General features: G+C 38.6%; 1 protein-coding gene across 3 annotated transcripts in view; it reads right to left on the reverse strand.

The window, feature by feature from the left end:
* HELZ (helicase with zinc finger) overlaps positions 1-14,771 on the reverse strand; it is a 179,721-nt gene that overhangs the window by 101,767 nt on the left and 63,183 nt on the right. For all 3 annotated transcript variants that reach the window (XM_025362530.1, XM_025362532.1, XM_025362531.1), the window contains exon 13: positions 7,234-7,501. In XM_025362530.1, coding sequence (XP_025218315.1) covers positions 7,234-7,501 — 268 coding nt within the window. The remainder of the gene's footprint in view (positions 1-7,233; positions 7,502-14,771) is intronic.

Below are 14,771 nucleotides of genomic sequence, written 5' to 3' on the forward strand. Positions count from 1 at the left end.
CTCCACCTCCTGGGTTCAAGCGATTCTCCTGCTTCAGCCTCCTGAGTAGCTGGGATTACAGGTGCCCACCAGCAGACCAGGCTAATTTTTTGTATTTTTACTAGAGACAGGGTTTCACCATGTTGGCCAGGCTGGTCTCGAACTCCTGAATTCAAGTGATCCACCCGCCTCCAAAGTGCTGGGATTACAGGTGTGAGCCACCGCGCCCAGCCTTGTCCTACTTCTAAACCTGACGAATCCTTACCTGTTTCTCAAAGTTCGACTTACATTCCATCTGCTCTAGAAAGCAGATGTGAGCCCTTCCTTCACTTGACTACCCTCCTTGTCTCCACTAAGCTGGGAAAGTGCCTCTTCCACGGGGCCCTTGTGCATTCCTCCAGTACAGTGCTGATCACATTTTATTATAACCCTGTATTTACGGGTCTCTCTCCCCTACTGGATTACAAACTTTTAGGGGACAAGGAAACATATTTTGCTTGCCTTAGAATCAGCAGTGACTAGCAGAGAACCTAACGCCTTCAATATTCAATAAATTTTGTTCACTGAATTAATTTTATGTTTTTCTAATAATCTGATTTTTTTCCCAAGCACCATATTCCCACTTCAGCCACTTTATATTATTTCCTAACATACTCTTGAAATCCTGTCATACATTTCTCAACTATCTTAAGCCATATATATTTTTTTAATAGTTTTTTGTTTTGTTTTTTGAGACAAGGTCTCACTGTCACCCAGGCTCGAGTGCAGTAGCACAATCTTGACTCACTGCAGCCTTGACCTCCTGAGCTCACGCAATCCTCCCATCTCAACCTCCTGAGTAGCAGGGACCATGGGTGCACACCATCACGCCCAGCTAATTTTTGTATTTTTTGTAGAGATGGGGTCTCGCCATGTTGCCGAGGCTGGTCTCAGACTTCTCGGCTCAAAAGACCTGCCCTCCTGGGCCTCCCAAAGTGCTAAGATTACAGATGTGAGCCACCGCACCCAGGCCTTAAGCCATATATTAAAGTTTCACTCATGTCTATTTGAGAATCACCATCCCAAAACACTTGATTACAATTTAGCAGGCATGAAAAGTTAGTCTCACAGTTTAGAGCAACAAGAAAATCCTCTTGTGACACTGGTTGTGTCTTGTAACAAAATTCTTGAGGTAGAGGCACTAGAAGTGCTAAGAAATAAAATAAAAGTCTTAAGAAATGCAGCTTTTCCCACAAAAAATTCATCACATGTTCAAGATGCAGACATTATAGACTTTCTAGTAGAGGTTATAGCTAATAACAATTAATTTGTATAAAAGATTAACAGGCTAAAACTAAAATTGTTAGTAATCTTAAATATTAAAATATGTACTTTTTGAAAGTTAATAACTCAAAAATACCTAAACTAGAAAATATATCCTACAATTAACAAAGATATTTCTTAATAAGAAGAAAAACGATCTTTTCATTGTTGCATGCTACATTTTAAAATCAACCTTAAAGTTTACATAATCCCTAACCTTTTAGGGAATGGCAGAATTACAGTCAATTGAATACTCAATAGACTTAAAAAGATACTTCTAGGCTAATGAGAAATATGGTTCTATCAACCTTAGCAACAATTCTATCTCTTGAGTGCAACTTTTCAAAAATTTCAAACCTACAGTGTTTTCATTTCATGTGATTTCTGACTATATGAACAATAAAAATCAACCAAAGTAATAAAACAATCCCTGAGTTTACTAAAGCAGAGCAACAGAACAGAGGTATCACCAATAGAAGCAGCACCCATCTAAACGATTAAATGTGCACCCCACACTAGGCCTGTCATGTCAGCTGTTAGCATTGAGAAGCCAAGCACGATGACCCCATGAGGCATGCACAGTTTAATGGACACAATAGCTTCAGCTAAAGTACATTTCTTTTGAAAATGCATCTCTTAAAAATCAAACAGATTTCACTTCAAAGTAGAATCATTATTGAACACACACCAACATGTGACTGAGTATGAGAAGTAAAACAAATCTCAAAAGAAAAGCATTTTCTAAAACTTAAATGAAATGAAATGTAGTATTATCTTTATCACTTACACACATCTCACACTAAAAAAACCTAAGAAGAAATTTCTGGACTGCTTTGAAAAAAATCATCCCCTAAAAAAAAAAAAAAAAAAAAAAAAAAACACACTAGATTATTAAATCCAGCCTCAAACCAAAATGTATTTTACCTAATCTTGGGAGCCTTTTTTCAATCTACTTTCTAGAAAGAAATGCTAAAATGACCATGTAAAAGGCACAGTCTGATGGGATCTTGCTCTGTCGCCCAGGCTGGAGGGCAGTGGTGCGATCACAGCTCACTGCAACCTCAAATTCATGGGTTCAAGTGATCCTCCTGCCTCAGTCTCTTGCAACCCTTATCATCAAAACGTAAGAAACTAGTATGAAGCTCCTTGATACTACTTTCATGATTAGAAATATTCTGCTTTGGCCTGGTGCGGTAGCTCGCATCTGTAATCTCAGCACTTTGGGAGGCTGAGGCGGGTGGATCACCTGAGGTCAGGAGTTCAAGACCAGCCTGGACAACATGGTGAAACCCCATCTCTACCAAAAATGCAGAATTAGCTGGGCATGGTGGCACTCGCCTGTAATCCCAGCTACTCAGAAGGCTGAGGCAGGAGAATTGCTTGAAACTGGGAGGTGGAGGTTCTGGTGAACAAGACTGCACCACTGCACTCCAGCCTGGGCAACAACAGCAATACTCCATTTAAAAAAACAAAAAGAAAAAGAAAGAAAAGAAAAAAGGAAATATTCTGCTTAAACTGTCAAAGTTCACAGAAGACTGATACATTCTCGGGACCTTGGGAAATATCCTACTAGTTGTGTGGCACATCTGACCACAATGTCACAAAGAGGCAAACTTCAGTGTGTTCAGAACACACTTATTACTGTCAATACATACCCAAGTCATTTAGAGAGATGAGTCAATATAGGCATACCATTGTCTCCTACCTCTAAATTGGGTTTCAAACCACAACAAAACATTCTTCATGATTCTAATGGTGACTTGGGTTTGCTCTGATGACTGGTATTGATTGAACAGACAAGCAAAATGGCCCCGTCAGACACACTAGAGCACAGTCCAAAGGCCAAAGCCAACCTTCAGACTGTTTCTGTATAGCCCTTAACTGACAGTGGATTTTACAAAAAACAAAAAGAGAAGAAGAAATGCAACCAGGCCTGTATGAAATTCTCAAAGCCTAAAATATTTATTAGCTGACCCTCTACAGAAAAAGTTACTGAGCCCTGCACTACACCATAGCTTAGCAGCTACACAGAGACCTCCCCCAAAATTTTTAAAAATATATCTTAGTTATGTTATTTATACTTAAAGAATTAACAATCAAAGGTAAATTAAATTCAAGGCAACATTGAAATGCATATAAATATTAAGTTTAAAGAGTAAGTAAAATACTCTTTTAAGCAACAAAAGTCTGTCACAGACTTTTGAAAATCTTCACAATCTATGTCTACTTGCTTACAGATGCATTCTGAGAACTCTAATTACTATTGGATCTGTTTCCTTGTATGTGTACCAATTCTGCACTGCACTTCACTAACACTTACAGGCCTGCCAAATTGAGAAATTTAATTTACCAGCCTTCATATCCAGGGTTACCTTTAGGTGAGAGTATCACCAGAAATTCCAGAATTCTCTAGCACAGTAACTACTTGTCACATGTTAGGCAGGTCGCAATAAATTATCATTTATATCTTGAAGATCCTTCAAAACTCTTGTGTAGTTGTGTACAAAACACATCAATAGTGATCCGGCTGATTTACATTCAGTTTGTAAATATCCCTATTTGAGTCAATAAATATGATATAACTTTAAAGATTTAAAAAAACAGAAAGCTCAGAAGTTCCTATAAAAACATTCTACACTATCATACCACTGCCTTACTGCAATCTCTTCTTTTCATACCTAAGGGCTTTTTACACCATGAGCAGCAAGTGTTGCCACTAATGATGTACCAGTTTCCTTTACATTTCTTTGTTCACTTTTTTTTAATTATAAGAGCAATATATGGTCATTACAGAACACTTCAAAAGTAGAGAAAACTATTACAACATAAAAATCACCTTTTAGTCCATCAACCAGAACATTTTGCTTTAATTCTTTCCAACATTTTTATACACAAATACATACATGTATGTGTATAGGCATCTATATAAAATTAGAATGGCAATAAGGTGTTATAACTAGCATATTTTCTTCCCTAATATTATATCATGAGCATCATCACTGTATTAAAAATTCTTCGGCCGGGCGCGGTGGCTCAAGCCTGTAATCCCAGCACTTTGGGAGGCCGAGACGGGCGGATCACGAGGTCAGGAGATCGAGACCATCCTGGCGAACACGGTGAAACCCCGTCTCTACTAAAAAATACAAAAAACTAGCCGGGCGAGGCGGCGGGCGCCTGTAGTCCCAGCTACTCGGGAGGCTGAGGCAGGAGAATGGCGTAAACCCGGGAGGCGGAGCTTGCAGTGAGCTGAGATCTGGCCACTGCACTCCAGCCCGGGCGACAGAGCCAGACTCCGTCTCAAAAAAAAAAAAAAAAAAAAAAAAAATTCTTCAAGAACATAATTTCAAGTTATATAACATTCAATCATATAGCTATATCATAATTAACTTATTCTTCACTACTCTTTGAAAGACATGTGTCCAGAGATCTTTGACCTGATTATTGCTTCATTATGATTCCCCATAAGTAGAATTGCCACCACAAAAGATTCAAACGTAAGGTCCTTGATACAAACCGCCAAACAGCTCTCCAGATAGATCACACAAACTGGGCTGGGGCAGGGGCTCATGCCTGTAATCCCAGCACCTTGGGAGGCCAGGGCGGGTGGATCACTTGAGCCCAGGAGTTCCAGATCTTTCCTGGGCAATATGGCAAAACCACATCTCTACGAAAAATACAAAATGAAGCCGGTGTGGTGATGCACACCTGCAGTCTCAGTCACTCAGCCTCTCCACTTAGGCTGCAGAGGATCACCCCAGCCCAGGAGGTTGAGGCTGCAGTAAACTAAAATCATGCCACTGCATTCCAGCCTCGGTGACAGAGTGAGACCCTGTCTCAAAATAGTAACAATATTTTTTTAAAAGATCACACCAACTTAGTTTGCCATCAGTGCTAATATTTTTAAGGCCCTCTCATACTGGTTTTGAAAGCCTTTCAAGATACTCGAACAGTGCACTTTCAACTATCCAGTTACTTTTTTTTTTTGAAACAGGGTCTCTCTCTCTCACCCAGGCAGTGATGTAATCACAGCTCACTGAAGCCTAGACCTCCTGGGCTCAAGCAATTCTCCCGGCTCAGCCCTCAAGCTGACACACGTCATGCCTGATTATTTAACTTTTTGTAGAGATGAGGTCTCATTGTGTTGCCCAGGCTGGTCTCAAACTCTTGAGCACAAGCAATCCACCCACCTCAGCCTCCCAAAGTGCTACAATTACAGGTGTGAGCCACACGCCCAGCCTTAGATACTCGATCAGTATTTAACCTCTACAATTTTGTAGGGTTTCTCCTTTTATCCATTCAGACTAGTTTCCGCTTTTAAAAGATTATTCTGAATATAATAATGCTAAGCTTTTTGGGCTTTACATGCACATTCTAAAGTAATGGAATGATTCATAAACCTTAATAAAATATTAAATAAAAGTTAATATACAATTTTTTCTGAATTCCTACTATGATACTCAAAAATAGTCTCCAGGATTCCGGTAAGCTTTTAAATTCTATTTAATCCCAATATTTATGATTTATCATGGTGTTCTTTCCTAAGGAAAAGGAATCCATGACAATATAAATAATACAGATGATACAAGTCACTGTCCTTCTTATTTAATAAACTAACAGCCTACAGACACAAGTGATAAAAGCCTTTTAAGAGACCATCAATGGGCCAGGATTTAGTCTTAGAGTAATGAAAACTATACTCTGACTTTGTAAATTTTACATGTATTTAATTTGAAATTAGGTATTTTCAAAAGTTAAATCATAACTAATCTATAAATAGGGTAACCAAAGTATCTGTAAGTTTTCACTTTCTTTTCCTTTTCTGAATATACTCTTAATGAGTGTTCAGTATTTATTATTAATACTAATGATAAGGAACCATAAGGCATCCTGGAGAAGAAAAATATGCTGGTTCAGCTGTATTTAAAAGTAAAACTACTTGGCCGGGCGCGGTGGCTCAAGCCTGTAATCCCAGCACTTTGGGAGGCCGAGACGGGCGGATCACAAGGTCAGGAGATCGAGACCATCCTGGCTAACACGGTGAAACCCCGTCTCTACTAAAAATACAAAAAACTAGCCGGGCGAGGTGGCGGGCACCTGTAGTCCCAGCTACTCGGGAGGCTGAGGCAGGAGAATGGCGTGAACCCGGGAGGGTGGAGCTTGCAGTGAGCTGAGATCCGGCCACTGCACTCCAGCCTGGGCGACAGAGCGAGACTCCGTCTCAAAAAAAAAAAAAAAAAAGTAAAACTACTTATAAAAATGAATTCAGGTCTCATAATTGTGGTTCAGTTTTTAAGGCTTGTCTCCAGTTTATCCAAAACATATTAACAGACAGCTACTACCAAATACAACTATTTCACGAACATCTTCCCTCACCCTAACTTTCTTTTCTGAGATTTTTTTTCCTAAAATAATTCAAATAAGCTTTTGATTTAAGCACTTGGTCTTAACCTGTGGCATATGGATAAAATGTAAAATATATTAAGGTATTTATAAGCTGCTATAAAGCTATTTTATTATCAACTCGTTTTCCTGAAAATCTAAATAATTTCATTCTTAAAACAACTTTTCAAAATATGTGGTCTCTTTCAGTTGTTGTATATCTGTCCAACAAATATTCATTCAGTGCTTGCTACGACTACCATTGACTGAAAGCTCCTTATGAGCAGGAACCACAGATTTATACTCCCGGCATGTGGCAAAGAGCTTGTCCCCTAATAGATGTTTAGTAAGGTCTTATAGAAATGAACTATGTGCTAAAAAAAAGGGATACTATGGTGAGCATGATACAGTTCTTGCCTTAAGAAGCTCATATTTCATTTAAAGATAGAATACAGTTATTTAATAACAACCATTTACTACCTGTCTTCACTTAAGCACACTTCCATTTTAAAGATTAAAAATACCATCCAAAGGGGAGAGTTTTTGTTTTAAAGTGTTTCTAAAGTAACTTACTTGCTGATTTCTTTATACTGGGCTATCTCCTCAATATAAAGAAGGTCATGTAACCGTGACTGATAGTTGCTCTTGGTCAATGATTTGTCTAAAACGGACTGGGTAAATAGCTGGTCAGCAGAGAGGGGAATTTGGTATCTGATAAGAAGGCTCTTCTCCAAATCAGTAGTTTCATTAGGTTCAAAATCTATAATAGTCTTAGAGGAAGAATCCCAACGTTTAGCTGTGGTTACTAGCTGCTGTTTTGCATGCATCAGGTATTCGAGATCTAAATGGAAACAAAAAACACATTTATAAAGAAACAGAACATTAAAATTTTTAAATAACATTAAAATTCTTAAATACATTACATATTCTTTATGAGAATTGTATATGGTAGAGCTGAAATTCTTAAAAACTTAACAACACAAATACCCATTGACTGAGTATTTTCCCCATATCAAAAAACAAAGTAACATTAGTATAAATCCATGTTTCAAAAAAAAACTTTTTATAGAAATTAACATTAATATTAGAAATATTAGACTATATAATTTCTAGAATAATTTCTAGAAATACTAGAAATTATTAACATTTTTAAAATACAGATTAACATTTAGAACTTAACTCTTCGGTCAAGAGAAATCTGATCTGCATGAAAAAGATATGATAAATTCTTCATAGGTTTTATCAGATGATAATCACCTTCTCTTCCTACTACCAATACCCATCCCATTATAGAAAGAGAAGATCAAAAACTGTAAGAGGTTAAATCTTTTCTTGTGTGATAAAGCACAATGAAACTACAGTATCTTAAAGTCAACTTACTACAAACAAAAATCTTTTAGAAAACATTAATGTAAAACACTGCTAAGTCCTTATGAAAATGCAGTACAATGCCATTCAAATGTCATTTCCAAAAAATCCAGGTTAGCCTCCATTAAATTATACTGTAAGTAGGGCACAATGTCAAAACAAATGACTGTTCAAGTTCTGACATATTAGGGGAAGAAAAAGTAGCACAATACCAGCACAAGATGAAACCCATAGTAACATCAACTCTAAGCACTGGGTTGGCTCACTCTATATGTAGAACATATTACTTTTCTATTGAGTGAAACATACATATACCCATAAAAAGAAAACTTAACCAAAAGAAAAAAAAATGTAACCTTACTGACATATTATACCAAGATTTTGACATAATTGGAAAGACGGTTTCACAACTCAGATTAAAATTTTAGGAAGAAATAATTAAAAGTTAGACAAAGATCAGTCTCCAAAGTACAAATTGTCCTAAACTCTCTTTGAAATGACAACATAATGCATAACTGTCATGTCTTTTTTAGTGAGAGATTTGGCAACATTTAAATGTTACGTATATATTATAAACGTGAGCCTAGTCATGCACCAAGATTAGTGACTCAATAGTGGCAAATAGCTTATGCTAATAATCTTAATAATTTCTAACCTTTGCTCCTTGAAAAGGCATTTTTACATGCCAGTTTTATTTCTCAAATGGCAACACAAATACCATCATAACGATCAAATGTAAAGATGGTCTGCTTATTAAAAACTTGCACTTTAAAAATACTCTGGATTGGGGCTGTGCACAGTAGCTCCTGCCTGTAACCCCAGCACTTTGGGAGGCCGAGGCAGGAGGATCACTTGAGGTCAGGAGTTCACGACTAGACTGAACAACATAGCAAGACCCTGTCTCTTAAAAAAAAAAAAAAATTAAAATATATGATAAAATTAGCTATCATTAAAAAAAATACTCTGGATTAATGGTCTGTCTTTGCAATAGCCTCACAAGCAGAAGTTTCCTAATGTACACTAACCACATTTTCTTCCTAAATCACGTTGACAGCCAGGTACAGTGGCTCACACCTATAATCCTGGTACTTTAGGAAGCTGAGGTGGGAGGATCACATGAGGTCAGGAGTTCCAAAACAGCATAGCCAACATGGAGAAATCTGGTCTGTATTGAAAATACAAAAGCTGCCGGGCATGGTGGCTCAAGCCTGTAATCCTAGCAGTTTGGGAGGCTGAGGTGGGTGGATTGTCGGAGCTCAGGAGTTCAAGACCAGCCTGAGCAACACAGTGAAACCCAGTCTCTACTAAAATATAAAAAATTAGCCAGGAATGGCGGTGTGCGCCTGTAATCCCAGCTACTCAGGAGGCTGAGACAGAAGAATCAGTTGAACCTCGGAGGCAGAGGTTGCAGTGAACCGAGATCGTGCCACTGCATTCCAGCCTGGGCGATAGAGTGAGACTCCATTTCAAAAAAAAAAAAAAGGAAAGAAAGAAAGGGAGGGAGGAAGGGAGGGAGGGAGGGAGGAAGGGAGGAAGGGAGGAAGGGAGGAAGGAAGGAAGGAAGGAAATACAAAAATTAGCCAGGCATGGTAGCAGGCGCCTGTAATCCCAGCTACTTGGGAGGCTGAGGCAGGAAAATTGCTTGAGCCCAGGATGTGAAGGCTGCAGTGAGCTGAAACTGCACCATTGTACTCCAGCCTGAGTGACAGAGCAAGACTGTCTCAAAAGAAAAGGAAAAAAAAAAAAAAAAAAGACTTTGAAATTGAAAACTGCCATAATTATCATTCATTAGATCATAGCTACAAAAAGTATTGAAATTTTATAAATGCCAATACCCCTAACATAGATTATACCATCACTCTTAAAGATCAGGGGCTAATTATTATCAAAATAACAAGGAGGTATATAATTTTTGTCCTTAACTCAAAAGCCAAAAAGAGAAATAGTGGATTACAGTGACATATCAAATAACCAACTCTTTAAAAATAAATAAAAACTGCCGAGCGCAGTGGCTGATGCCTGTAATCCCAGCACTTTGGGAGGCCAAGGTGGGCGGATCATGAGGTCAGGAGATCGACATCATCCTGGCTAACATGGTGAAACGCCATCTCTACTAAAAAAAAATACAAAAAATTAGCTGGGCGTGGTGGCGGGCGTCTGTAGTCCCAGCTACTCGGGAGACTGAGGCAGGAGAATGGCGTGAACCCGGGAGGCGGAGCTTGCAGTGAGCCGAGATCGCGCCACTGCACTCCAGCCTGGGCTACAGAGCAAGACTCCATCTCAAAAAAAAAAAAAAAACACAAAAACAAAACTTAGCCGGGCGTGGTGGCGTGCGTGTGTAATCCCAGCTACTTAGGCAACTGAGGCAGGAAAATCACTTGAACCCAGGAGGCAGAGGTTGCAGTGAGCCGAGATCGCCCTGTGGCACTCCAGCCTGGAGACAGAGCCAGACTCCATCTCAAAAAATAAATAAATAAATAAATAAATAAATAAATAAATAAATAAATTCATACATACATACATACATACATACATACTAAACCCTACATAATAGTAAGGAATCTATTTAGTATGTAGTTTTTAAAGGAGATCTAACTACTCTTTGGTGGTGGGGAGACTGTATTTCATAATTTTATTTTACATTTCACTTTAATAAAATTAATTCAGACTATGCCTAGATTACTATTATGTTCATATACTTTAAAAACTCACTAGTTACTCCTAACCGATGCTTAAGTAGCTGAGACAAGAACAAATCTAAAATGACAGAGCTTTCCCTTGAAAATGCTTTTTGAATCACCTACCTAATATACAAACAAAATGCAGAAAGCTTTTCTACTCTGGGTTAACAGTATTTAGGCTTTTGGGGAAAAGTGGCATGAGCAATAGTAGTGTTTGTTTTTCTCATTTTATCTATATAGTACCAATTCCCACCTTGATTTTATGAAATTCTTAAATGCTTGTATGAAAATATCACACATACTTCATAAATGTATACAACCATTATGTATCCATAAAAATTAAAAATTAAATGTTAAGTGTCTTTAGCAGGTAGCATAGGAATTTCAAAACAATTCTCAAACAATGCTAAATTTTATTCCATTTACTTTTTTTGATGACTTTAAACACAGTGCAGGGGAAAGCAAAAGTAGAGGAGCAAAAAGAATCTTGAAAAAAATCCACACATGCCAGCAACAAAAAACCTACAAACTACTGATCTGTCTTCAACTCGGATGTCAAAAAATGAACTGTGGCCAGTGACTACTACTAAGGATACGGTATGCAAAACCCATTTCTCTTTCTCTACTTCATCTGAATTTGAGTCAAACTTCCAGCTCCATTCCTCTCACTTGTACAAAGAAACTTACTAAATGGATTTAATGACCCACCTAACCTACAGTGCTTAAAGGTCACCTAGTAAATAGAGGAAGGATGTGGGTCCCTTATGGGGACACTGGGCATGACTCCTACTGGGGCTCTTTGTCATCTCCACCAACAGCACATGCGTACCTGCTAACACCTCAGCACTCAGGGCAGCCTGAGACAGTGCATACTCGGCATGCATTTTCTTCAGCCTAGATTAGGCTAAAGTGAAAAACACTGGAAAGTTGAGAAGTGGCCAGGTACGGTGGCTCATGCCTGTAATCCCAGCACTTTGGGAAGCTGAGGAAGGCAGGTCACCTGAGGTCAGGAGTTCAAGACCAGCCTGGTCAACATAACGAAACCCCATCTCTATTAAAAATACAAAAAAAAATTAGCCAGGCGTGATGGCTTGTGCCTGTAGTCCCAGCTACTCGGGAGGCTGAGGCAGGAGAATCACTTGAACCCAGGAGGCAGAGGTTGCAGTGAGCCAACATTGTGCCACTGCACTCCAGCCTGAGTGACAGAGCAAGACTCGGTATCAAAAAAAAAACAAAAAGATGAGAAGTAAGCAGGTTAGGATCAATTTCATAAAATCATTTAGGAATTTAACTTTTACACTGACTTATTAACCAATTCCTATAATAATAAATCTCAAAGCAAACTCAACAGAAATTACAGACCTATGGAATGTGTTACCCTGAGATGTGCTAGGCAAAAACTATAAACAGATTTTAATAGAAATCTGTAAGAAAAAGTTAAAGATAATTAGAATACACCTAATCTTTTGAAGATAATAGTCTTTTGAAGGGGTTCCGCTATCAAAAATAGAATTCAAAGTTGAAATAACTAGTCTGACACAAGATACATTTCCCAACTTCCCTTGGCCTTCTGACTCTGAGAATAGCAGTGCCTGCATTTCAACCATATCTTTACTATTCTAATAAAGCATCCAAAGGGTGGGTTTGTTTCGTCTTGAAGTATACAGTACAGCAGACTTGAAAAATACCTTTAACAGGACCTGGAGGGTAGATAAGAAGAAAATAAGGGGTGGGGAAATCGAGTGTTCTAAGTATCCAGCACAAGGGCTGACATGTAAGAGGCAGGCAATAAATGGGTGTTAAATATGGAATTTATTAAAACCTGCTATATTTATCTAGGAGTTAGACAATGAGATGAAATGCCTCCTAATTCCAAAATCAGATACCACACTCTTCCTTAGAAAATATTTTGGTATGTGGCTTTACAAATCTTGACTGCCCAAATTAACAATAAAATAAAATCCCACAGTAATCCCAAACGACCGCTTCAGTGATCCATTTCTATACCCATTCTTTCACCCAAACTGCCACATGGAAGCAAGGTAAGTATCTCTCAGCTTGTCCATGTTAACTGTCCCTATTTCTCTCTCTGAAAGAGGCTAACAAAAAGTTAAAACAGCAGAGTAAGAGCATTAAGAAATACCTCATGCTTTTGGCCGGGCGCCGTGGCTCAAGCCTGTAATCCCAGCACTTTGGGAGGCCGAGACAGGTGGATCACGAGGTCAGGAGATCGAGACCATCCTGGCTAACACGGTGAAACCCCGTCTCTACTAAAAATACAAAAAACTAGCCGGGCGAGGTGGCGGGCGCCTGTAGTCCCAGCTACTCGGGAGGCTGAGGCAGGAGAATGGCATGAACCCGGGAGGCGGAGCTTGCAGTGAGCTGAGATCCAGCCACTGCACTCCAGCCTGGGCGACAGAGCGAGACTCCGTCTCAAAAAAAAAAAGAAATACCTCATGCTTTTTACATGCTTCTATTCAGTTTTGTTTCTTTTATTGACAAACTAAGTCTATTTTTCTATTACTTTTCTGATTACATAACATTATGTAGATACGTAATATGCTCTTCACTTACCAACAACTTTGGTAGTTGGGAATACTTTCTAAGATAGACTAAACTTTAATGCTAATGTTAACATAGACAGCTAGACTCAAACTAGAGATATATATGATATCAAGTGTCCATATTTAACCACAAGAGTTCATTTTCAACATGCTGCTTCCAGATACTCAAAACAGAATTCCAAATCAATTTTGCCAAACAAAAATTTTCCATTAATCAAGTTGTGGTATAAACCATAAGAATGCAGTCTGTTTTCTAAACAGGGGATAACTCACTAGCTTCCTTCCTTTTCAGATGCCTTTTGCCACGTATTTTTGAAAAGCATATCCTTTGTCCAAAAACTCTTTTAGTATATAGTGTCTTTTAATGAACCTGAATCTCCCCAACAAGGGAAAAAAAACAAACTAGAAAAAGCAGAGTTTTTTCCTAAAGAGTTTCCAGGATTGCCAAAATGACTAGAGAAAAAAAATGTTTGTTCATGGCCTACAAATAGAAAAGGTCTGGATGCTTGAGGTATAGTGACAGTAATATTAAAAAAAAAAAAAAAAGAAGAAGCCGGGTGCGGTGGCTCACGCCTGTAATCCCAGCACTTTGGGAGGCCGAGGCGGGTGGATCACGAGGTCAGGAGATCGAGACCATTCTGGATAACACGGTGAAACCCTGTCTCTACTAAAAATACAAAAAATTAGCCGGGTGTGGTGGTGGGCACCTGTAGTCCCAGCTACTCGGGAGGCTGAGGCGGGAGAATGGCATGAACCCGGGAGGCGGAGCTTGCAGTGAGCCGAGACTGCGCCACTGCACTCCAGCCTGGGTGACAGAGCGAGACTCCATCTCCAAAAAAAAAAAAAAACAAACAAAAAAAGAAAGAAAGAAAGAAAGAAACCTAAAACCTATGTTTATCTTCCTCCAATTCAAATTTGAATTAACTAAAGTAAGTAGGATTTTTAGTTCAATACTGAACAATGAACTAAATAAATATAAACATTTGCTATATAACTTGATTTTAAGTTTCAATGAGTAACACTAATATAACTAAGTTACACGAATATATCAGTTTGACAGACACTGAGAGCCAAGGATTGAGCTACACTGTGATTCTCTAAGAGAGAAAGAATGCATGCTGCATTTCTAAACTTATTTGTACAAAGAATTCTACACCTTAGGTGTTACTATTAATTTTAGTGGAACACAATTTAGAAAATGCTAAGCTAACAGACAGCCTAGCATGGTCCAAATTTATAACTTTATGAAAGAGAAATATGTTTCCAGCATTCATTTAAGGACAAAAACTTGCTTAAAAACAATGAACAGCCAATCAAGTGGAGGAGGCAATAAATATTTCCCACTGAGAAGGAGTAATCTCTAAAAAAAGAAACATAGGCCGGGCACAGTGGCTCACGCCTGTAATCCCAGCACTTTAGGAGGCCGAGGTGGGTGGATCATGAGGTCAGGAGATCGAGACCATCCTGGCTAACACGGTGAAACCCCGTCTGTACTAAA

This window comes from Theropithecus gelada, chromosome 16 (genome assembly GCF_003255815.1).
Source record: "Theropithecus gelada isolate Dixy chromosome 16, Tgel_1.0, whole genome shotgun sequence".
Lineage (NCBI taxonomy): Eukaryota > Metazoa > Chordata > Mammalia > Primates > Cercopithecidae > Theropithecus > Theropithecus gelada.